General features: G+C 46.6%; 2 protein-coding genes, 1 long non-coding RNA gene and 1 pseudogene across 23 annotated transcripts in view; 2 read left to right on the top strand and 2 right to left on the bottom strand.

The window, feature by feature from the left end:
* ODF2 (outer dense fiber of sperm tails 2) overlaps window positions 1–7,993 on the top strand; it is a 36,222-nt gene extending 28,229 nt beyond the window's left edge. For 19 of the 20 annotated variants that reach the window (XM_058693918.1, XM_058693922.1, XM_058693927.1 and 16 more), the window contains 5 exons: window positions 2,034–2,192; window positions 3,557–3,657; window positions 5,685–5,847; window positions 6,507–6,632; window positions 7,090–7,993. In XM_058693918.1, coding sequence (XP_058549901.1) covers window positions 2,034–2,192; window positions 3,557–3,657; window positions 5,685–5,847; window positions 6,507–6,632; window positions 7,090–7,278 — 738 coding nt within the window. In that variant the 3' untranslated portion in view covers window positions 7,279–7,993. Of the gene's footprint in view, window positions 1–2,033; window positions 2,363–3,556; window positions 3,658–5,684; window positions 5,848–6,506; window positions 6,633–7,089 lie in introns of those variants that run through there. The other variant, XM_058693928.1, reaches the window with a different exon arrangement.
* A 2-nt stretch (window positions 7,994–7,995) lies between these two features.
* On the bottom strand, window positions 7,996–10,800 carry LOC131491257 (uncharacterized). The gene is made up of 2 exons (XR_009251377.1): window positions 10,426–10,800; window positions 7,996–8,180 (listed from the first exon to the last, which is right to left on the bottom strand). It is a non-coding gene; the product is annotated as an uncharacterized LOC131491257 (long non-coding RNA).
* A 65-nt stretch (window positions 10,801–10,865) lies between these two features.
* GLE1 (GLE1 RNA export mediator) overlaps window positions 10,866–25,013 on the top strand; it is a 30,983-nt gene continuing 16,835 nt past the window's right edge. Inside the window, exons 1-3 of one of the 2 annotated variants that reach the window (XM_058693929.1) lie at window positions 10,866–11,045; window positions 16,668–16,889; window positions 19,744–19,854. In XM_058693929.1, coding sequence (XP_058549912.1) covers window positions 10,947–11,045; window positions 16,668–16,889; window positions 19,744–19,854 — 432 coding nt within the window. In that variant the 5' untranslated portion in view covers window positions 10,866–10,946. Of the gene's footprint in view, window positions 11,046–13,548; window positions 13,638–16,667; window positions 16,890–19,743; window positions 19,855–25,013 lie in introns of those variants that run through there. The other variant, XM_058693930.1, reaches the window with a different exon arrangement.
* On the bottom strand, window positions 21,277–21,566 carry LOC131490798 (60S ribosomal protein L37a-like; annotated as a pseudogene).

The following is a 25,013-nucleotide window of genomic DNA, read 5'->3' as shown; positions in this document are numbered from 1 at the left end:
TGCCTTCTCCCTGCTCTTGCTCGCTCTCTCTCTCTCTCGCTCTCGCTCTCGCTCTCGCTCTCGCTCTCGCTGTCTCGCTGCTGCTTTCCTCCTGGTTTTCTTCTTCAGTTTCCTTAAAATAATCTCCCCTGCTTAGAGCAAATCCAAGTGGATTCAGGTGCTAAGATCTGCCAGGTCTTGGCCATGCCTGTTTTGTTCTGCACCAACCCAAAGACGTGCCTCTCCTTCCCCTTTCCCCAAAGAACCTTATTCTTTTAGAGACAGCTTGGATCTCTAGAGACAAAGGGGTCATCTTACTATTACCTTTATCTTTTTTTTTTTTAATTTTAATTTTTTAAAATTTACATCCCAATTAGTTAGCATATAGCACAAGAATGATTTCAGGAGTAGATTCCTTAGTGCCCCTTCCCCGTTTAGCCCATCCCCGCTCCCACAACCCCTCCCGTAACCCTCGGTTTGTTCTCCATATTTATGAGTCTCTTCTGTTTTGTCCCCCTCCCTGTTTTTATTTTTGTTTCCCTTCCCTTATGTTCATCTGTTTTGTCTCTTAAAGTCCTCATATGAGTGAAGTCATATGATTTTTGTCTTTCTCTGACTCTCTAATTTCACTTAACATAATACCCTCCAGTTCCAGCCACGTAGTTGCAAATGGCAAGATTTCATTCTTTTTGATTGCCGAGTAATACTCCATTGTCTATATGTACCACATCTTCTTTATCCATTCTTCCATCAGTGGACATTTGGGCTCTTTCCATCCTTTGGCTATTGTCGAGAGTGCTGCTATAAACATGGGGGTGCATGCGTCCCTTCGAAATAGCACACCTGTATCCCTTGGATAAATGCCTAGTAGTGCCATTGCTGGGTCGTAGGGTAGTTCCATTTTTAATTTTTTGAGAAACCTCCATACTGTTTTCCAGAGTGGCTGCACCAGCTTGCATTCCCATTACTGTTACCTTTAGAGATGGACTGAGTAGTCCAGGCCCAGCCACTAACCTGTGTCATAGCCTTGGGCAAGTCCCTGCCCCATCTGGTCCTCAGCCTCTTTGTTAATTTTTTTTTTTTTTTTTAACATTTATTTATTTTTGAGAGACAGAGACAGAGCATGAGCAGGGGAGGGGCAGAGAGAGAGGGAGACACAGAATGCGAAGCAGGCTCCAGGCTGTGAGCTGTCAGCACAGAGCCCGATGTGGGGCTCGAACTCAAGAATCACAAGATCATGACCTAGGCCAAAGTCAGTTGCTAAACTGACTGAGCCACTCAGGTGCCCCCAGTCTCCTTGTTAATATAGGGATGGGCTAAATCAGAGAGTTCTGACCTTCTCCTCTGAGCTGTAGCATTGGGATTGCCTTCCTAGGGGCTTTGGAGTTAGACTGGACCTTAATCCTGGCTCTACCAGTTTCTTTTCTTATTTTTTTTTTTTTAATGTCTATTTATTTATTTGGGGGGAGGGACAGAGAGAGAGGGAGAGAGAGAGAATCCCAAGCAAGCTTTGTACTGTCAGTGCACACTGTCAGCATGCAGCCCGATGTGGGGCTCAAACTCACAAACTGTGAGATCATGACCTGAGCGGAAATCAAGACACTTAACTAACTAAGCCACCCAGGCACCCCTGTCTCTATCAGTTTCTAGCTGAGCAGCCTTAGGGAAATGACTTTGCTCCCTTGATCCTTAGAGTCCTTCCACTGGGACAACAGCACCAAGCTGATAGGTTGTTGTATGAATTCATTGAGTAATTCAGAGAGCTGTCAGCACAGTAACTAGGTCCTGGTATTTGCTACGTGATTGCCTTTGTTATTCAAATGACGAGAGGAGTGGCAGGCTCAGGTGGAAAGTTAGGGTCCATTGTGTCCCTTGGAGAAGAGCCCGCCGCTGCCAGTGGCCTGTGGAGAGGGCAGGCCACATTCCTGCCTGTGGTTCCCACAGGATCCTCTTCTGGGGACCGCCGGCAGGCCTGCCCTAATTCCAAAGGACTCTGCTTGGTCCCACAAGCAGCGGGGGCCCTTCCCAACGGTGGGTTTTTCTCCCCACTGCAGGCCCGTAGGCAGTTCCAGTCCCAGCTGGCTGACCTGCAGCAGCTGCCTGACATCCTCAAGATCACAGAGGCTAAGCTGGCAGAGTGCCAAGACCAGCTGCAGGGTTACGAGAGGAAGAACATCGACCTCACAGCCATCATATCAGACCTGCGCAGCCGGGTAAGGGACTGGCAGAAAGGGTCCCACGAACTGGCCAGAGCAGGGGCCCGCTTACCAAGATGAGCTGCACGCCCCCCCCAAGGGAGGACCACTTCCTTTTTCTTGGCTGCTGCTTTCTGAAAGGAGTGAGCGATCATCAGTGCTGTGAAATAAAAGTCTGGTGTGCCAAATGCCTTGTGTTTGCACAAAGTGATTGTAGTTATAGGAGCCGTCACTCTCCGGTGCTGCCCCGCCCCTCCCTCCCCCCTCCCCCCTCCCCCCTCCCCCTTCCCCCCCCCCCCCCCAGCCTGTGCTTCCAGTCCCTCTGCCCTTCATGCTCTGCTGCAGTGCTCGGCCACACCCCCAGGGGGAGACACCCAGCCTGGGGGGAGGGGGGGATGTTCTCTCTCCCAACTTTCTCTTGCTCCAGCTGCCTTTCCCGACTCTTACCAGGTCCATTGCCTGAGGTTCTGTCCAGAAGGAGGGCTCCCTTCCTCCCAGAAGCAGTCTGCCTCTGGGTTACTGGAATCCTGCCTACGGTCTAAGAAATTACATGCCTCTCGTTTGCAGTGGGACCTTGGACGAGGCCCTCCCCCTGTTTTGACCTCCTTCCTTGTAATAACAAAAGTAGCTATTGTTTTTCGAGCACGGACTTTGTGCGCCAGTATTCTCCCCCGTAATTCTCCCAGGAATGTTGTGAGGTGTAGATATTCTTTTTCTCCGTTTTCCAGAAAGCAGCCCAAGGCATAGAGGCCTAATTTCCTGAGGTCCCAGAGCTGAGAGTTAGTGACCAGGGTTTGGAACTCAGCCAGTTACACCTGCTTCCCAAGCCCACATTTGCAGTCCTCTTAAATTGCCTGCCTGCCCTTGAACCTGAGTATTCTCAGGGCCTCGAGAGCCTGATAGCGGAAGCTTCTGTGTACAGCAGCCCTCTGGATAACTTCTCAAACTTGCCAGCCTGAAAGACTTGATAGGTTTCCTGTTGCCTGTACTTGTCCCCACTTAAAGGGAGAATGACATCAGCAGTGCCGACAGGGTAGTTGGTAACGCTCTGTGGCATGTCGTGTGGGCCAGTTTAGCCCAGCATCTGCTTCTGCCTTCTCGTGTCTGCCCCGGATCCCATTGAGTGGCCTCTCCTGATCAAGAAAGCGTCGCCGTGGTTCTTCGGGATCAAACCTGGCTTCTCTACGTGCGGGAAGGCCTTCACGGGAGTCGGGCCTAACCTGTCCCCACTCTCCTCTCTCGTCCAGGTTGTGCGTTGAGACTTGGATGCCTGCTGAGGGCAGCGCGTCTCCCTCCTGGGTGTGGATGACAGGTCCTAGGGGGAAGGGAGGGCTGCACAGGGAAGTTCCTTCATAAACCAGTCTGTGTTCCTGTCATTTTAGATCGAACATCAGGGGGACAAGCTGGAGATGGCAAGAGAGAAACATCAGGCTTCCCAGAAGGAAAATAAACAGCTGAGTCTGAAGGTGGATGAACTGGAGAGGTTAGAGGCACTTGGTCCCATCTCTGTCCTCTTCCTAGGACCTGAGACTTTCAGCCACTTAGCTGCTTTGGGCTTAGTGTGCAGAAGTGTTTGAGGGACTCAAGGCCCTAGAAGGTACTGGGCAGACCCCAGAGGAAAAGCTGCTTCCATTGCAGTGGTAAGCATTGTGGGAGAGAGGAAGATGGTCTTTTGACTGGGGGATGCTCCAGAACAGTGTGGTCAAGTTCAGACCACCCACAGGCTCTACCTACCAAAAAGGCACACTTCACCCGAGCAAACCAGCAGGACTAATATAAGGCGGTGAGGGGGCATTCCCGTGCCCTCCCTACCCCCGCCTCATTCTGCTCTTCATTTCTTTTTAAAATTTTTTTTTTTCAACATTTTTTATTTATTTTTGGGACAGAGAGAGACAGAGCATGAACGGGGAGGGGCAGAGAGAGAGGGAGACACAGAATCGGAAACAGGCTCCAGGCTCCGAGCCATCAGCCCAGAGCCTGACGCGGGGCTCGAACTCACGGACCGCGAGATCGTGACCTGGCTGAAGTCGGACGCTTAACCGACTGCGCCACCCAGGCGCCCCTCTGCTCTTCATTTCTGATCATCCTTCCCTAAGATCTTTCTTTTTTTCTGTTTTTTTTTTTTTTTAATGTTTATTTTTGAGAGAGAGAGAGAGAAAACAAAAAAAACAAAAAAACCAGCATGTGTCAGGGAGGGGCAGAGAGAGAGGGAGACACAGAATCCCAAGCAGGCTCCAGGCTCCAAGTTGTCAGCATAGAGCCTGACGCGGGGCTCGAACCCACAAGCTGAGATCAAGACCTGAGCTGAACTCAAGATGGTCACTCAACCAGCTGAGCCACCCAGGCGCCCCATCCCCAAGACCTTTCTGATCTGATTCTTCTCTTTTACCTATGGACTATTAGAGGCAGTCAGGTGAAGAGTACAGCTTTTGGAGTCAGAAGCCCTGGCCTTGGGTCCCAGCTTGGCCACTTAACCTGCATTGTGATCTTGAGCAAATCACTGAACCCTTTTGAACCTCTGTTTACTCACCCTGAGAAAGGGATCAAGGTAGGGGTAACAATCTAGCTCATGAGGTTATCAAAAGTCTTCCAGGAGATAATCCTCAAAGGCCTTAGCGCATTATCTGGCACAGAAAAATGCACCATATAGTTAGTGTATATTAGTTGCTATTATCCCAATGTTGAATATGAGGAAACCGAGCATGGAGAGAGGCTAAGTGACTTGCCCAGGGTGACACAGCTGGTATCTGGCAAAGCTGCGACATAGGCCCCCTGACTGTCCTCCTCTGGAGCTCTTAGCATCTGTAAAATGAGGGCTGGAGCCTTAGTTAGAGATGCAAGGCCTTTGGCCCTGGGATGCTCTGGCTGCCCAGGTGGCTCGTGCAGCCTGCATGTGGGGACTTGGGCTGGGCTCCTAGGCAACGCTCTGGTCCACTGGCTTCCGACATGCAGCTGGACTCAGCAGGACTTACAGAACTTTCAATTGGAAGGTGTTCTGGAATTGCGGTGGGGACCACGTGTGCCCATCAGGAGTCACTGCGACCCCACGGTGGATCACATAAGCAGTAGAGGGGGTACCAGCTGATGTCCTTCTGCTGAGGGGGCAGCAGTGAGCACAAGTTGAGGGCATGGGTTTTGGTGACAGACCTGCCAGCTGTGCTGACCTTGGGCCAATGACCTCAGCTCTCAGTGCCTCAGTTTCTTCCTCTGTAAAGTGGGGATAATGGTGGCGCCCACCTTCCTTAGCTGCAAGGTGCTGTGTTACTAACAACAGGTACGCTCGTCTGTGCTTGCCTGCCCACTCTCCACACAGTCCTGAGCTGCCCTGGCTTCTCGGCTCCCTGCTTGCTGCCTTGCTGATCGGCAGGTTTCTTTGGTTTATTCCTGTGGTTCCTTGGCGACTCTTGGCATGATGAGAACCCCAGCCCAGGGGTGGCTGGCAGCCTCCTGGCGGGGTGGAACAGGACAGGTCGGGGTACGAGCCAGATCTGATTAAGTGCTTCCATCTAGGAAACTGGAGGCAACCAGCGCCCAGAATATCGAGTTCCTACAGGTGATTGCCAAGAGGGAGGAAGCGATCCACCAGTCCCAGCTGCGGCTAGAGGAGAAAACACGGGAATGTGGGACCCTGGCCAGGCAGTTGGAGAGCGCCATCGAAGATGCTAGGAGGCAGGTCAGTCTTGATTCCATTGCTAACTAGCTCTGTGACCTTGGGCCAAGTCACCTGACCTCTCTGAGCCTACTGCCCCATCTAAAAAAAGGGGGTGCAGGGGCGCCTGGGTGGCGCAGTCGGTTGAGCGTCCGACTTCAGCCAGGTCACGATCTCGCGGTCCGTGAGTTCGAGCCCCGCGTCGGGCTCTGGGCTGATGGCTCGGAGCCTGGAGCCTGTTTCCGATTCTGTGTCTCCCTCTCTCTCTGCCCCTCCCCCGTTCATGCTCTGTCTCTCTCTGTCCCAAAAATAAATAAAAAACGTTGAAAAAAAAAAAATTTAAAAAAGGGGGTGCAGTAGTGGCACCTGCCTCGCGTATTTGTCCCAAGGATCAAATGAGCAATTACTGTAAAGGCTTTGGCACTTGATCACGATGGCTCATTCACTTGCTGCCTGCGTGGGACTCAGCCAGGTTTTCCACAGCTTAGGTGATGATTCTTGGGGTGTGGGGAAAGGGCAGGTGAAGTGGGCTGCAGAAGTCCCTGGAGTTAGCTCCTGCCACAAGGCACCAGAGAACCACCCGAAGTGATGTGCGAGACCAGAGTGGGAGTGGCTCAGCCTTCCGGGTGCCAGGTGCTCCCCGTGTCAGGTAAGCCAGCCCCACCTCCGTGCCTTCTGGGCAGGTGGAACAGACCAAGGAGCATGCAGTCTCCAAGGAGCGAGCTGCCCAGAACAAAATCCTGGACCTTGAGACCCAGCTGAGCAGGACCAAGACGGAGCTCAGCCAGCTGCGGCGGAGTCGAGACGACGTGAGTCGGGCTGGAGGGCGGGGGCCGGAGAGAAGGGAGTGGATTGAGATTTTTAGCTTCCTGGGGCCTGCGGGGCAAGGTGTTTCATGGAGGTTTTTAGGAATATGACATGGTTTGATTTTTCTCAACTCACTTTCCAATCCCTTAGGGATATCCCAGGCAGATTCCTTTTTTTTTTTTTTTTTTTTTTTTAAATCAACAGCTTTGTTAGATATCATTTACATACCATAAAATTCACTCCTTTCAATGGTACAATTCCGTGTTTTTTAGTGTGTTCACGGAGGTGCGCCATTGCCACCACAATCTAAGTTTAGACTCTTCTCGGAAAGAAACCCCGTGCCCATTAGCAGTCACGCCCATTCTCTTGGCCTCAGCTCCTGGCAACCCCTGCCCAAGTCTCTAGGGATCCGTCCTGGACATTTCACACACTTGACTCCTTTTTTGTTGCTCCTCATAGGCTGACCGTCGCTACCAGAGCCGGCTGCAAGACCTCAAAGATCGCCTGGAGCAGTCGGAGAGCACCAATCGCAGCATGCAGAACTACGTCCAGTTCCTCAAGTCATCTTATGCCAACGTGTTTGGGGACAGTCCCTACACTACCTTCCTCACCAGCTCTCCCATCCGCTCCCGATCTCCTCCCACCTAAGCCCGCCAGTCTTGGGCCAGGAGCCCGAACTGATGTCCTGGGAACTGAAGAGTGGCCAAGCCACAGCTGGAAAGCCTGCCGCTTTCCTCTCTCTTCCACTGATGAAGTGTGTTCAGGATCTTGTCTTAGCTACCGACTCCAGAAAAGTCCCTAAAGCACTAGGGGGAGTGAAACAGGAACCACTCAGTTTTCTCCTCTCTGATAGAGTCACCTGATGGAAATTTTTAATTACCTTGACAGGCCTTAAATCTACTGATCTTAGGGTACCAGATTTTAACTCGCCATGACTTTGCTCCTTCCTTTCCTGAGCAAATGTCTGGACTGGACTTTTTCTTCCGGTCCCCTTATAGCCCTCCTCTTCTGAGGAATCTCTCTCTTGGGCTTTCTCTGACCAGCACCAGCAGGAGCTGTTAGCCAGAGGTCCTCACCACCCCTCCTGGGCCGTGAGCACATCCACCTGCTGTTTGGGTACAGTGTTTTTCCCCAAGGCCCTCCTCCCACGCCTGGTGGAAATCTCACACCCAAGTTTCCTCAAGGCCACTTGCCCCTGAGCACTTCACAACAGACACTGCAGGGCTTGTGCCCAGTGGCCTTTTAAAAGTATAATCCCAATCCCATTGGTTTGTGTTTCTGTTTGTTAGATTTGTATCTATGGAATGCCTTTATTCTGGAAATAATGTGTGTTGTGTTTTACAAAAAACTTTTCTAGTCAATATGTAAGACTCCACTGGATGATTTCTTTTACCCACCCCATCCCTTTTCTAAAAATGATTACAGACAATGCTGCAGGAGAGCCAGTAAACAAGTACTTGGTACATGGGACACGAGGCTTCTCATTTCACTTTGGCCCAGGTCGGTTCTTTCTTCCCTGTGCACCTTCTTCACATAATCCTGTGAGATGACTGGAGGAAACACACTTTGTAAGGCTTGGCTCAGTGTCTGCGGGGTAGGGGTGGAGGGGCACTTTAGGAGTGGATAGGATGGAGGGAGATAAGATGTGTATATATTACTATTTTAAAAATGATAGTTGGGCTTCTTTTTTTAAAGATCTTATTTACTTATTTTAAGGTTTTATTTTTAAGTAATCTCTACACCCAACGTGGGGCTCGAACTTACAACCCCAAGATCAAGAGCTGCATGCTTAACTACTGAGCCAGACAGGCGCCCCTGTTAGTTGGTTTCTGAATGATAAGATTATGGGCTATTTCTGTGCTCTTCCCATTTCCCTATGTTTAAAAGAAAGAACAACATATTCTTTAGAGAGGTGAACAAATGGGGTGCTGTGCTGAATCCCAACCTCTCTGTTTTAGCTGGTATTTGCCATCCGGGCGATGGCAGTCTTGTTCTGTCTACTCTAACTCAAGGACAAAACTCCAGAGACTTCCCCTATGTCCACAAAGGCAATGGGCCCCACATAGGCATCCAGCTTCCGGAAACCTCCTTCCCCCTTAAATTCTGGGGACATTTGTAGTTTCCAGCTTTTCATTTTGCCAAGGGAGATCACTGCAAAAACAAGCATCAGCTACCACTGCCACAAAAAGCCTGTTTTCATAGCCTTCATGATCAATGGACTTGAACTTACAGCATATGAAACAGCTTCCCAAGGTGCACCTGGGTGGCTCAGTCAGTTGAACGTCTGATTTGGGCTCAGGTCATGATCTCGAGATTTGTGGGTTCAAGCCCCACATCGAGCTGGCTGCTGTCAGCCTGTCAGGGCAGAGCCTGGTTCAGATCCTCTGTCCCCTCACTTTGCCCCTCCCCTGCTTGGTCTCTCCAAAAAAAAAACAAAAACAAAAACAAAAAACCTTCCCTAGGAAATGGAAGTTGGCAAACTTACACCAATGTGGTACATATCTGCATAACTCATTTGTATTTTTGCCAAACCAATGAAAACCTCATGCAGGGCACTGCTATTTACCACGCTAGTGGGAAACACCTCTGTTGGAGTCTATCGCTAGACTCTCAACAATGTTGTATCTTCCTTTGTAAAGCTTTTTTTGTTTTGTTTTTTGTTTGTTTTTTAAGAGGGGCAGAGGGATAGAGAGAATCCCAAGCAGGCTCCAGACCATGGAGCCAAACACAAGGCTCAGTCCCACAACCCTGGGATCATGACCTGAGCCAAAATCAAGAGCCAGGTACTCAACCAACTGAGTTACACAGGCGCCCCATGTAAAGTAATTTATTGCAAACAGTACAGAGAGTTTGTAAAAAAAAAAAAAAAAAAAAAAAAAAAAAAAAAAAGATAATAAAAAATTTAAATGTTTATATTATTTTCTACCTCAAACAGATCCGAAAATTCATCCTTTTAAGGTGTGTAATTCAGTCGTTTTCAGTATATTCACAAAGCTGTGCAGCCATAAACTTTATCCAGTTCTAGGATAGAGAACTGGATGGCTAGGTTGGCTCAGTCTAGGTGGCTCAGTCGGTTGGGCGTCCGACTTCGGCTCAGGTCACGATCTTGCGGTCCGTGAGTTCGAGCCCCACGTCGGGCTCTGGACTGATGGCTCAGAGCCTGGAGCCTGCTTCCGATTCTGTGTCTCCCTCTCTCTCTGCCCCTCCCCCCCCCCCGTTCATGCTCTGTCTCTGTCTCAAAAATAAAAAAAAAAATAAAGTTAAAAAAAAAAACTTTATCCAGTTCTAGACCATTTTCTTTTTTTTTAAAGGGAATTATTTAATTTTTTTTTCAACGTTTTTTATTTATTTTTGGGACAGAGAGAGACAGAGCATGAACGGGGGAGGGGCAGAGAGAGAGGGAGACACAGAATCGGAAACAGGCTCCAGGCTCCGAGCCGTCAGCCCAGAGCCCGACGCGGGGCTCGAACTCACGGACCGCGAGATCGTGACCTGGCTGAAGTCGGACGCTCAACCGACTGCGCCACCCAGGCGCCCCAAGACCATTTTCATCAACACAAAATGAAGCCCATAGGCGTTAGTAGCCACTCCCCCTCCCGCCTCCGCACAGCCCCTGGGAGCAACAAAGTCTCCAAGGCTATGTTAACAAAAATGAAATCCAACAATACTCTGGCCAGTCCTTTCACTTAGAATAATGTTTTCCAAGATTTATCCATGTAGTAGCACGCATTTGTATTCTATTTTATGGCCAAATAATACTCCCTTGTATGAATGCACCCTATTTGATTTACTCACCAGTTGGTGGACATTTGTGTTTCTAACTTTTAGCTATTACGAATAATGCTGCTACGAACATTCTACGAATTTCTGTGTGGATGCACATTTCAATTTCTCTTGGTATATACATTCTTAGAAGTAGGATTGCTGGGTCGGTGGTAAGGCTACCCTTTTGGGCAACTGCCACACTGCCCAGGAGCTGCCCCATTTTAGAGCCCATCAGTAATGGTCCAATTTCTCCACATCCTCATCAACACATACTGGGCTTTCTGCAATCCGCAGTCTCCAGCCGCCTTCAGAAGCCCCGGTTCCCAGATCCAAGCAAGGAAGCCTCAGGGACCAAACCCTGCCGGCGCAAGCGCGCTGGCTACCAGGCCCGGCGCCGGAGGCGGGGCCATGAAGCCGTTAGGGGCGGGGGTTGCCCTGCGTGGCTGCGTGCGCGCCCCGGAAGCGGAATCGAGGGCCCGTTTCCCGGCGGCTGATTCGAGGACTTGTTTTGTCCCAAGCGGAGCCTCTGAAGAGCTCCCTCAGGGCCGGCCATGCCGTCCGAGGGTCGCTGCTGGGAGACCCTGCAGGCGCTGCGCAGTTCCGACAAAGGTCGCCTCTGCTACCACCGCGACTGGCTGCTGCGGGGCGAGGTGAGGGGGGCCCCGGAGTGGGCGGTGCCCTTCCGGCTGCTCACGGTGGTACCCTGCTGTTCCCTAGCCCCTGGCTCGGCCGGCGCTGTGAACACGTGCGTTCTTTCTAACAACCCGCATTAGTTTCTCGACTCTTGTGTGTGCATCACCCCGTCCTAGAGTTTCTGCCCTCTCCTGCCTATTCTAGCCTTTCAGCGAGCTCCCATAATTTCAGAGGTGCTCTTCTCTCTAAAGGCTTCGTTGCCACCCCCAGCTATGCTGTCGTCAACGCAACCCTTTCAGGGTCAGGTGATTTACCGCACGTCTCTTGTGCTGCGAGGTCCAGAGTTAGCGGTGAACGATTAATAGCGCCCAACCTGCTGAAAGGACCAAAATCTTAGATTGACGTTGGGCCGACTTGGAAAGTTGAATGGGGGCGTGGTCGCTATCGAGGATTTGCAAAGCCATATACTTGACCACAGGAATGTAGGGGTGTAGACAGATTAAGGCATAGACAGTACACGAGTTGCTGGTAATTAGCTACAGATAGGATGCTGTCTTGTCTCTTTAGACTTATGTGGGAAACCGTTCTAAATTTTTTTTTTTTTTTTTTTTTTTTTTTTTTTAGCATTTATTTATTTTTGAGACAGAGAGAGACAGAGCATGAACGGGGAAGGGTCAGAGAGAGGGAGACACAGAACCTGAAACAGGCTCCAGGCTCTGAGCAATCAGCACAGAGCCCGACGCGGGGCTCGAGCTCACATACCGCGAGATCATGACCTGAGATCATGACCTGAGCGAAGTCGGACGCTTAATCGACTGAGCCACCCACGCGCCCCGTGGGAAACCATTCTAAAAGCGTTTCCCTATCTTTTATATCTCTGACAATTTTAGGGAATACAGACCATACGTACAGACATGGGTCTGGCTGGTGTAGACTCACGTTTTGCATTTCTGGCAGGAATGCCTGAGAAATGTTGCTGTGCTGTGTCAGTCATACCGGGAAGCACGCATATACTGCAAACTCTCCCAGCACTGGCGATGCTAACCTTGATCATCACCTGCTCACATTGTTATCTGCCAGATAGCTGCACTTAGAATTCATGGATTTTCCTTTTGAGGTTGATGAGTGTCTTGTGGGGAGGTAATCCAAGATTGCATCGAGGTTTCCTTGTCAAACCTCCATCGTTGGCATTCGCAATTTCTGCCTGAATCAGTCACTCTCGTGAGGTACTCGAATGGCATTTCCTGAATGTCAGCCACTCCTTCTATGTTTGCCAGTTCCTGTAAGGAAGAGCTTTCTTTTCTCCCGTTTAATTAATTGGTTGTATCATGCCGTACTCATGGGTTACTGTTTTGTGAGTTGTAACCCATTACTTGTAAGCTGGTGTGTGAGTATTTCCATTCTGTGGGAAGTGCGACTTCAGGATAAACTCTGAGAGTTGAGGTCGTTGGGTCAAAGCCAAACGTAGATGTCTCCCCACCCCCCACAACGGATGCATCAAATTGCCTTCCAGTCGGCAATGCATGATCTTGCCTTTTTGCCCGTGGCCTCATCAACAGAATTATATTATTATACTTTTAATTTTTGCTTGTCTAATAGGTAAGAATGAGATCTCGGTATGGTTTTGCAATGCCTTTCTCTTCTTATTGAAAGCGAACATTTTTTTTTCATATATTCAAGAGCCAATTTTATAGCATTCTTTTTTTTTTTTTTTTTAACATTTCTTTATTTTTGAGATAGAGAGAGACAGAGCATGAACGGGGGAGGGTCAGAGAGAGAGGGAGACACAGAATCTGAAACAGGCTCCAGGCTCTGAGCGGTCAGCACAGAGCCCCACGCAGGGCTCGAACTCACATACCGCGAGATCATGACCTGAGCTGAAGTCGGACGCTTAACCGACTGAGCCACCCAGGCGCCCCCATATAGCATTCTATTTTTTAAGTAGGCTTCCAGTGTGGGGCTGGAACTCACGACCCCATTGTCAAGAGTTGCACACTCTACCAACTGAGCCAGCCAGGTGCCCCTCGAGCCAGTTTTATATATTTGTGAATTGACAGTTTATGTCTTTTGCTATTGGTAGTTTTCTTTTTCTTTTCTTTTTCTTTTACTTTTTTTTAAATGTTTATTTTTGAGAGAGAGCGCGCGCGTGTGCATGCACACAAATGGGGGAGGGGCAGAGAGAGAGGAAGACCCAGAATCCGAAGCAGGCTCCAGGCTCCGAGCTGTCAGCACAGAGCCCAACGTGGAGCTTGAGCCCCCAAACCTTGAGATCATGACCTGAGCTGAAGTTGGACGCTTAACCCACTGAGCCACCCAGGTGCCACGCTATTTGTATTTTTCTTTTGGGTTTTTCTTTCCCCCCCGATTTTACAAGTTCTTTATGTATTAAGGATAACTGTAGCCCTTTATCTGTGACATGTATTGCATATATTTTTTCTAGTTTGTCAGTTGGAATTTTTTCTGTTTATGTGTTTTTTTTTTTTTCTTTTAATTTGTATTTTAAGTAGGCTCCACGCCCAATGTGGGGCTTGAACTCATGAGTCTTGAGATCAAGAGTCGCATGGTGTACTGACTGAGCCAGCCAGGCACCCCTGTTTATGGTGTTTTGGGTATGTGTGGTTTTATTTTTTACATTTGAATCTTTGGCCCTGGAATATATTTTGGTGTAAGGAATGAGAAAAAAAAAAAAGGTGTGGCTCAACATTATTTCTATTATGTCTTGAAAATGAGTTTCATTACTTTATAAAATGTGCATATAACCTGTTTGCTTCTGTGTCCAGATTCTTCTCCACGGGTTGAATATCTGTTTATTGCACGTGGGATGTGTACCTACAATCTAGATCAGTCTTTCTCAACCGCAGCATTACGGATATTTGGGGCCAGGCCAGATACTTCTGTGTTATGAGGGGCTGCATTGTAGGATGCTTGCATTGCATTGTAGGATGTCTTGCATTGTGGGATGCTTAACAGCATTCCTGGCCTCCACCCACTAGATGCCAATAGCACCCTCCCAGTTGTGACAACAAAAAATGTTTCTGGACATTGCTAGCTATGCCCTGGGGGATAAAATTGATCCTGCTGTAAAACCACTGACCTAGGTAAAATAAATAACTTGCAGTTTCTGAGTAGTTTTCATGTGCCAGGTATTGTTCTCAGCCCTTTATAGCTGTCATTCATTTAATCCTTCCCAAATCTTTTGAGGTGGATCCTTTATGATTCCATTTTAGAAGTAACTTGCCCATAGTTGTACAGGTGAGTGGAATGCAGGGATGGAATTCAGATTAAGAAAGGCAGGTTCCAAACTCAGTCCTCTTGGTCACTATCATACCGTGTCTCCATGTTTCCTGGTAATATCTTCCTGACATGGAGTAAACTTTGCCAGAATGGCTGTATATTTTAACTGTAGTTAAATGGCATAAGCTGCTCTGGTTTAAAGTGCTGTATGCCAGGGCCAGCTGGCTGGCTCAGTCTGTTGGCTCTGTCCAACTTCGGGTCAGGTCATGATCTCACGGTCCGAGAGTTCGGGCTCTGCATTGGGCCCACTCCTGTCAGCATGGAGCCTGCTTTAGATCCATTGTCCCCCTCTCTCTCTCTGTGCCTCCCGCCTCGTGCTGTATGCCAGATATACAGAGATAATGATTAACTGGTAGGGTTGAGGGACGCTTGGGTGGCTCAGTCGGTTGGGCCTCCCGACTCTTGGTTTCGGCTCAGGTCATGATCTCAGTGATCTCATGGTTCAAGACTGAGCCCCGAACTCTGCGTTGGGATCCCTGACAGGCTTTGCACTGGCAGCATGGAGCCTGCTTAGGATTTTCTCTCCTTTCTCTGCCCCATCCCCACTCGCGCTTGCTCTCTCTAAATAAATAAATAAATACATACATACATACATACATAAACAAACAAACAAACATAAATCATAAAAAAAAAAACACCACAACTGGTAGAGATGTCCACACACAACTGGTAAGAATGTCTAGAACTTGTTTTATAGTGTTTCTGTTTTAAATCTCATTTGCTTTAAGCCATTGGCTTTTACATCAGTGACCCCTTTTCTATGCCTATTTTTATATGCTATATTCAGTTTAAAAATTATGTTCATTTAAAAATGAAACCTAGAGGGACAAGTGGGTGGCTCAGTTGATTAAGTGTCTGACTCGATCTCAGCTCAGGTCTTGATCTCAAGGTCATGAGTTCAAGCCCTGTGTTGGGTTCCACATTGGGTGTGACAAACAAACAAACAAACAAACAAATAAATAAAATTGAATCTAGAAAATTAGAACAAGGAGAAATATGTCTCATTACCCAAGCACAACCTCTAGAATATTTCCTTAATGTCTAATAGTGTATTAGCATTTGTTTTTATTTTTATATAATTGTAGATATTTATTTATACTCTTTTTTTTTTTCACTTAAAATTGAATCTCAGGGGAAGGGGAAATGGAGGATCATGAAAAGACACAAACTTAGTTACAAGTACTGGAGATGTAATGTACAATGTAGTTATAGCTCACACTGCTGTGATATACAGGAAGTTAAGAGTAAATCCTAAGAGTTCTCATCACAAGGAGAAAGTTTTTTTACCTTTTTTGTTCTTTCTTTCTATTGTATCTATAGTAGAAGATGGATGTTAGCTGAACCTGCTATAGTAATCATTTGAAATATATGTAAATCAACCGATCATACTGTCACTTTAAATTTATACAGTGATATATGTCAATTATTTTTCAATGACTGGAAAAATATTGAATCTTAAGTATGGTGTTAAATAGGATTCAGAATCTGTACTTTAAATTTTTTTTAAGTTATTATTATTTTTTAATTTATTTGAGAGAGAGAGAGCACACACAAGCAGAGGAGGGGCAGAGAGAAGGAGAGCCAGAATCCCAAGCAGGCTCCACACCATCTGCACAGAGCCTGATGTGGGGCTCGAACCCATGAACCACGAGATTATGACCTGAGCCAAGATCAAGAGTCAGATGCTTAACCAACTGTGCCACCCAAGCTGCCCACAATCCATGCTTTTAAATGACCCATATCCCACTGATTGTGTATAGTGTAGTTTACTTCAAAATTCCTCGTCTCCTTTTCCATTCTGATGTTTTAAATTGCTTTCAGATATGCTTTATTGACCATCTTTGTGCATCGTTCCTTTTTCTGTGGTTAGAGTTATTTAGTCTGATATTCTAAAAGGATAGGAGTCATGGGGCTCCTGGGTGGCTCAGTCCGTTAAGTGGCCGACTCTAGCTCAGGTCGTGATCTCACAGTTCATGAGTTCGAGCCCCGTGTTGGGCTGTGTGCTGACGGCTCAGAGCCTGGAGCCTGCTTCGGATTCTGTGTCTCCTTCTCCCTCTTCTCCTTCCCCACTCGTGCTCTGTCTCTTTCGCTCTTGCTCAAAAATAAATAACTTAAAAAAAAAAAAAAAAGGATAGGAGTTGGTCATTATCAAGAAACTACTTTCTCTTCATCTCTAATTGTTAGTACAGTTAGTTTGGGTCTTTGTATGTATGTATGTATGTATGTATGTATTTAGGCCTTAGAGTTTTCAGTGAGGCAGGTAATGGATTATAAGGACAAAATTATTTTTGATTGCTTAGATCAGTTAACATGCAAGTTGGGCCTCACCCTCTTCTTTTCTCTAGGATGTTTTGGAAGAATGTAGGTCTGTTCCCAAGCTCTCTTCCTACTCCGGATGGGTGGTAGACCATGTCTTACCCCACATGCAAGAGAATCAACCATCCTCTGAGACTTCAGAATCCTCCAGATCCACTTCAGACCTTGAACAACCTTCCTGTGTTCCCAAATCTCCCGTCAGAACCCCTGCCTTCTCACCAGTTTCCTCAGCAACACCAGATGGAGCCGAGGTAAGGTTTGTGATTAGCTTAAGATCGGAGGCAGTGGTGGCTGAGAAGTTGAAGTATTTAAGAGGCCCCTGACTGGCTCATGTGGGGGAGCATGCGATTCTTGCTCTCTGAGTCATGAGTTGGGGACCCACATTGGGTGTAGAGATTACTCAAAAATAAAAATCTTGGGGCACCTGGGTGACTCAGTTGGTTAAGCGTCTAACTCTTGATTTCAGCCCAGATCATGATCTCAGGGTTGTGAGGTTGAGCCCCACGTTGGGTTCTGCACTGACAGCATGGAGCCTGCTTACGATTCTTTCTCTCCCCCTCTCTCTGCCCCTCCCCTGCACACATGCACACACTCTCTCTCAAAATAAATTTAAAAAATTAAAAAACTTAAAAATAAATAAAAATCTTAAAAATAAAAAAAAGTAGGGGCGCCTGGGTGGCTCAGTCGGTTGAGCGGCCGACTTTGGCTCAGGTCATGATCTCACGTCCCTGAGCTCGAGCCCCGCGTCGGGCTCTGTGCTGACAGCTCAGAGCCTGGAGCCTGTTTCGGATTCTGTGTCTCCCTCTCTCTGACCCTCCCCTATTCATGCTCTGTCTCTCCCTGTCTCAAAAATAAAATGTTAAAAGAATAAATAAATAAAAATAAATAAAAATTTTAAAAAGTTGAAGTGTTTAAGATTGTGATACGACAGTGACCTTACTCTGGGAAAAATAATGGTGGCTCCCTCTTGTAGCTGTTTTAAGGATGCCATTTACTACACCACAGCGTTCCCTTTATGAAGAGGGGGGAGAGAGATTCCCTTCTATTCTTAGTACCAGTGATGGTAATGAATTTCCTCAGCAATTGGATTGTTTTTTTCTCACGAATATTGCATGCATTTGACTCATGAGGTCTCCCTTTTTGGTTGGCTGTTGGAGGCTTACAGTGAAGTTTAGACCTGCTGTCTAGATGTACCTTATCATTAGTTCTTTAAAAAAAAAAAAAAAAATTGTGATTTGTGGGAAAAAAATGCATTTTTACTCGTTTTTACTCTGTTTTGTCCCTGCCTTTGCTTGTTTCTCTTCCTTAAAAGCAGTTAAATTGTTACTGGTGGAGTTCCGTTCTTCCTTTCTCTTTTTTGGGGCATGGGGAGTAATCCTTCCAGAAGTAGTTCATCTGCATACAGATACAAAGGAATACACCGTATGATTCCGTCCATTTAGCATTCATGAAATAAGAGTGTTCTAGAGAACACATTAGGGGTATGGAGGTAGGTGTGGCATAGGACGCCTGTGGTGACAGGGCGGTTCCGTACCGTGATTATGATGGCAGTTATGCAAATCTGTGCATGAGATAAACTTGCATGGAACGATACACGTACACAACTGAATTCCTGTACAACTGGCGAAATCTGAAGAAGTTCTGTGGCTTGTACCAACATCAGTTTACTGTTCTTGATATTTTACTGTATTTATGGCTGTTACTATTGGGGGAGTACTGAGTGAAGAGTGCACCAGCCTCTCTCTACCAATTTTCACAACTTCTGTGAATTAGAATTATTTTAATTATTTTTTTATAGAGTTAAAAAACACTTTTTTTTTTTTTTTAATTTCTATGAGTGCTTCTCAGTTCCAGTCATGGCAGTGCTGTGTCATGTCCACAGGCAGTCATCTTTCCATCCCCAGGGCTCAGTCGTTTCATCTGTAAACCTGGTACTGGGCCAAATTGCTGATGTCCTCTCCAGAGAGAGAATTCCATCATTCTTGAGGTGTTTGTTTTGTGTTTTTAATTTTTTAATGTTTGTTTATTTTTGAGAGACAGAGACAGAGCATGAGTGGGGGAGGGGCAGAGCGAGGGAGACACAGAATCCGAAGGTGGCTCCAGGCTCCAAGATGTCAGTGCAGAGCCAGACGTAGAGCTCGAACTCACGAACCGTGAGATCATGACCTGAGCTGAGGTCAGACGTTTAACCAACTGAGCCACCCAGGCGCCCCTCATTCTTGAGGTTTAAATAAACTTTTAGATGGCTTTATATAATGAATTATTGTGTCATTTAGGAATTTTCGGGGGTTTGAGAGAAACCCAGTTCAAACTAGCTTAAGCAAAACGGAAGAGAAAAAGGAATTAATTAGCTCACATGACTAGTAAGTGTGTGAATGCATATAGAATCGGTTAGATCCAGGCAATATACTTTCTGCTTCTCTCTGCTTTACGTTATTTTTGACCTGATCCAACGACCCACATACAGGGCTTTGCCTGTCCCCTCAATTCTGCTTAACTCTTCTTGGTTCCATCCTTCTTATAGACTCCATGTGGCAAGATGGCCATTAGTGACCGTAGACACACATCTTCTTAGATTAGCATCCTCAGAGGTAGAAAGCTTTCCCAGATAACTCCATCAGAAAAATTCAGAGATGGAGTCTGGCCTAGCTTGGCACAGGGGGATAGAGTACTTTGATCGGTAGGCTGGTCACACATTTACCCCTTAAAGGAGGGTGGAACAACTGGGGATGTGGGTTGGGATGGCTCCATTCAAACCACCCCAGCACACATTGACTCTTACCAGAAGAATGGGGAACAATTTGCCGGGCAGATCAGAACAAGCAAGCCAAAAAACAAACCAAACTAAAACTGTGCAGAGAAATAACCCATCTATTGGTTTGTATATTATTATATAAATGTAATTTATAGTATTATTCCCTTTACAACGGAAAACAATGAGAACAAGATCAATATCATGACAAGCACACTGGTTCTAACCTAAATTGTCTTTTTGTTGTTCTTCTGGGTGGTTGTTCATAGGTAGGGATGTGGTTTTCATGTAGAAAGGGTAGCATCAACTTTACCATCTTAAATGCTTAATTTTTCCATTTTCTGTCTGTATAGGACAAACGTGAGTCCCAGCATGCAGAACCTATGGCACTTCAGTCCTCCCGGGGGATCAAAGTGGAAGGTTGCATCCGGATGTATGAGCTGGTGCACAGAATGAGAGGAAGAGTAAGTGTCCCATGAAGTAGGGTAGGCTTGACACACGGCAGCCACATTTAAATACAGTTCTTCAGGCATTATGAGTGCCCACCTCGTGCTGATCATTGTGCCCCACATGCTAGTAGCTCCTGATTCACTTGGGGAGATAGTGTAACATAGCATTTGAGAGTGAGCTCTCTGGGGCACCTGGGTGGCTCCATCAATTAAGCATCCAACGTCAGCTTAGGTGAGGATCTCACAGTTTGTGGGTTTGAGCCCACATTGGGCTCTGTGCTGATAGCTTAGAGCCTGGAGCCCGCTTCAGATTCATTCTCTCTCTCTCTCTCTCTCTCTCTCTCTCTCTCTCTCTGTCCCTCCATTCTGCATTCTGTCTGTCTCTGTCAAAAATGAATGAACATTAGGGGCGCCTGGGTGGCTCAGTCGGTTAAGTGGCCGACTTTGGCTGAGGTCATGATCTTGCGGTCCGTGAGTTCAAGCCCCGCGTCAGGCTCTGTGCTGACAGCTCAGAGCCTGGAGCCTGTTTCGGATTCTGTGTCTCCCTCTCTCTGACCCTCCCCCGTTCATGCTCTGTCTCTCTCTGTCTCAAAAATAAATAAACATTAAAAAAAAAAAAATTAAAAAAAAAATGAACATTAAAAAAAAAAGTGAGCTCTCTGAAGGAAGATAGATCAGGTTCACATCCTAGCTCTTCTGTGTTGCATGTGACTTTGAGAAAATTACTTAGGCTCTCCTGGTTTCCATTTACTTCTCCAGAATTGGAAGATGATCTAGGGTTGTCAGATAAGGTTATACTGAGAAGATGGATCTTAACAGCCTCTTGAAGAAAGGTTAATTCTGTTTTAATAATTTATTTGACTTTATTATTTTTTTCATGCTTTTCCAATAAAAATTAGAAGGATTTTAGGGGGGCCTGGGCGGCTCAGTTGGTTAAGAGTCCAACTCTTGATTTCATTCCGGGTCATGATCTCACGGTTTGTGAGTCTGAGCCCTGCACTGGGGGATTCTCTCTCTCTGCCTCTCCCCTGCTCGCGCTCTCAAAAAATTAGAAGGACTTCTGGGGCGCCTGGGTGGCGCAGTCGGTTAAGCGTCCGACTTCAGCCAGGTCACGATCTCGCGGTCCGTGAGTTCGAGCCCCGCGTCAGGCTCTGGGCTGATGGCCCGGAGCCTGGAGCCTGTTTCCGATTCTGTGTCTTCCTCTCTCTCTGCCCCTCCCCCGTTCATGTTCTGTCTCTCTCTGTCCCAAAAATAAATAAAAAACGTTGAAAAAAAAATTAAAAAAAAAAAAAAAATTAGAAGGACTTTAATTCTCAGGTCTTTTGAGAGAGCAAAACTAATGTAACACAAGTGAGAATATCTAATTAATGAATTTAACAACAAACCAAAGTAATTTTGTTATGTAAACGAACCCATTTATTATAGGCTAGCTGTATTTCAGGTGGCGTAGCTTCTACGGCCTTTCACCTCCTTCAGTCTGATGGGGGACTCTGCCGTGACGGCAGAAGTGGCCGTGTGGCTCTGGCACCGCCGGCTGCCGTTTTCATGCAGGCACCGCAATGCCAGATCCTTACAGCTTGTCTTTTCATCTTGGTTTTGCCACAGAAGGAGCACGTATATTTGGCGGGCTGGCCTATTTCAGTCTTCTTCACCATTTTCCCGAGGGAGGCACCATAATGGCTCCCGTATTTATGGAGGATTCCAACCATCCTGGTGCCGTTAGCCATGTTGCCTCAAACTAAGCCTGAGCCCAGGGAACTGACGTTATGATTTTGCAATTAGAAAGACAACGCATGGTTTTGTCAAAGTTTCCACAGATGAAGTGAGTTTATAATGTGAAAGTCTTCTGGCATCTACCCTCGTTTGTTCATTCATTGAGTCAACACATAGTTACTGAGCACTTACGTGCTTATGGAGCGCTTAGACGCTATTCTCGGTCTAGATAAAACAGTGAGCAAAGCAGACGCGGATTCAGGCCCTCACAGAGCTTCTGTACTAGTGAGGAGAGATCAAAGTAAACAAGAGAAATAAGTAAAATGTAGATAGAAGACTGTTTTACTCTGAGTGAAAGGGTCTGGTTGCTTCCTCTTGGGTGCTGGCAAGGCGGATGGTGAGGAATGCTCAGGTCCTGGCTAGGGGAGTCCTTTGCAGCTGAACACTTAATGCCCTTCATCTTCGGGAAAGTTTTCCCCTTTGATTAGTTTCTCTTCCTCTCCATTGCCTTTTTTTTCTCTCGTTTTAGGAACTTTTATTAGTCAGATACTGGATCTCCTAGATTAATTCCCTATTTCTCTTATCCTTCCTCTCATTTTCCTTTTGTCTTTTTCTCTTTTCCAAGAGATTTAATTTCATCCTTCCATCGTTAATTGAAAAACTATGTACCTACCTATTTTTTAAATTATGTGTTTAGGGGCACCTGGGTGGCTCAGTCGGTTAAGCATCCGACTTCGGCTCAGGTCATGATCTCACGGTTTGTGGGTTCGAGCCCCATGTCGGGCTCTGTGCTGACAGCTCAGAGCCTGGAGCCTGCTTTGGATTCTGTGTCTCCCCCTCTCTCTGCTCCTCCCCCACTCATGCTCTGTCTCTCTCTCTCTCAAAAAGAAACGTTTAAAAAAAATTTTTTTTAATAAAATAAATTATGTATTTGATTTTCATGGGCTTTTTCTTCTCCATGTGTTCCTTTTTCAGAGCACTTAATTCTCATATCATACTAAAGTTTTTTTCAGATTTGTATTCCTTGAAATAATTTGTTTTCTCTAGATTCATTATTCTAGCGTATAGAATTTCCTCAAATATCTAACGATCTTTATTTACCAGTGGTTGGACCAAGGCTTCCAGGTGCATTGTCAGGAACAAAATTATTACGATTTTGAACTTCCTAAGTGTCAGAATTCCTAGGGTATATGTTCTGGAATACCGGCCTCCACACTAGCTGATCCAGTTATCTCTGGATAATTTATTCATTTTCTTGTAGGGAAGAACTCTCTGTTTTTTGGCTGGGAGTTTGTATGCATGATTGTGTAATAAATCGCCCCCAAACTTGTGGCTTACAGCCACTACTGACATTTCATTCCTGTCCTTCATGTTTCTGGAGGTCAACTTGCTCAACTAGGTAGTTCTCACTTGGGGTCTCTGTGGCTGCAGTGACAAGGTCTGGAATTCTTCCAGAGGCTTCCTCACTGACCTGTGTAGCTGTTGCAGTTACTTAGCTGGAACATCTGCCCTCTTCATGTGGCGGAGCTTCCTCCTAGCACAGAGGTCGGGTCCCAAGAGCAAGCATTGTAAGAGATACTGCCCGAGCTGCGAGCTGCGTGGCCTTTTCTAGCCTGGTCTCAGGAATCATGTAACATTATTTCTCTTTCCCACATTCTCTTAGCCAAGGCAGTCATGAGGGGCTGCTCAGGTTGAAGTGGAGGAGATGGGAGGATCAGAGAATGTGCAGATCTCTCTCTTTTTTTTAAGTTTATTTATTTATTTTGAGAAAGAGAGAGCATGCAAGCAGGGAGAGGGAGAGAGAGAAAATCCCAAGCAGGCACCACTCTGTCAGCATGGAGCCTGATGCGGGCTGGAACGCACTAACTGTCAGATCATGACCTGATCTGAGGTCAAGAGTCGGACGCTTCATTGATTGAGCCACCCACGTGCCCCTGTCCAGATCTCTTTTTAAGTCATTACACAGTACACAACAGTAAAAACAAATCCAGTACAGAATGGGCAAAAAACAGAGATACTTTACCAAAGGTACAAAGAAGCACATGAAAAGAGGTTTTCAGTGTTTATTTTGAGAGAGAGTGCAAGTTGGGGAGGAACAGAGAGAGAAGAGGACAGAGGATCCAAAGTGGGCTATGTGCTGACAGCAGACAGCTTGATGCGCAACTCATGAATCGTGAGATCGTGACCTGAGCCAAAGTCGGACACTTAACCGACTGAGCCACCCAGGCACCCCGAAAAGATGTTTTTAAAAAATCATTACAGCACACATGCCTGGCTACCGACTGTTCTGATATGATTTGGGAGGACGCGGTGGGGGGGGGGGTGGGGGGGGGGAGGGGGGCGGGCGGAGATTTGAGTTGACTGTTTCGTCTGAAAACATTCAGCTGATATCTCTGTTTACAGCCCCGTGAACCCCACCTGGTTTTAGATCTGGCATTGCCCAGTCCTGAGCCTCTTTGAGGTTCTGGTAGCTTGGTTCTCTCCCTGAGAGACGTAGTCTGCTTGTGTTTGCACGCACCCTCACGTTTGCTCAGCTCTGCTGTCAGTTCACACTCCTCCACAGAAATGTTGTGTTCCAGAAGCGTGGTGAAAATTTTTCCCTGCTGACAATCCCATGCACGTTCTGCTGTTGAGTCCTTTTTCCCTTCCCAACTCATATTTAAACGGAGTCTCGGAGGAGAGGTTATAGATGCTGTGTTCACTTTGCCTTCTTGCACTGGAAGCTTTAAAATAGAATAATGTGACATCCTAACAATGTATTTTGCCGTATCTTCATGCCAGTATATATAGCATCTTGTCCTCTTCAAAGGCTGCAGAGTGTTCTCTAGTCTGACCTCCTATAATATGTGTAGTCAATCCCCAGTTAATGTAAATTGTTTTAAATTTACTGCCATCATCGACAGGACTGCAGTGAGCATCCTTTGTTCATACATCTTTGCACACACGTTCAATATTTCCTTGGGATAAATTCTTAAAAATAAACCAGTGCCAAAGGATATATACCCTTTAAATTTTAGTAGTTAAAATGTCACATCACTCTTAAAAACCAGATGAGAATACTCTCATGAATAGTAAATGGAATACCTTTAGGAATCTAAGAAGGGGACTTTCCTAAGTGGAGGTGGGGGAGGAAATGTAGGCAGAGATGATAAGGTGAGGAAAGGAGTAGATAGGAATGTGTATAGCATGTTTATGGAATTAGAATGAGTATTTCTGTTGATTACTCTAAAATCAGAGTACACAGGATGGAGGCTTAAAAGTGCGGGGCTCTTTGACACCACGATGGTAAATTCCTGTCCGTTCCCAGCTGATACTGGAGTGACATGAATCGCAAGGGGCAAATTGGGAGAGCTTTCCAAAACAGCCGGGTATAAACATCCACTCAGAGAGGAGAGGCGACTTGAGCATGGTTTCTCCGAACTAAGCAGCTGGTTCCATGCCCTTGAGTATCTCTGATGGAA

The sequence above is a fragment of the Neofelis nebulosa genome, chromosome 12, assembly GCF_028018385.1.
Source record: "Neofelis nebulosa isolate mNeoNeb1 chromosome 12, mNeoNeb1.pri, whole genome shotgun sequence".
Classification (NCBI taxonomy): Eukaryota; Metazoa; Chordata; class Mammalia; order Carnivora; family Felidae; genus Neofelis; species Neofelis nebulosa.
The sequence above is the reverse complement of the archived record's forward strand: the minus strand, read 5'-3'. Positions and strand labels throughout refer to the sequence as shown.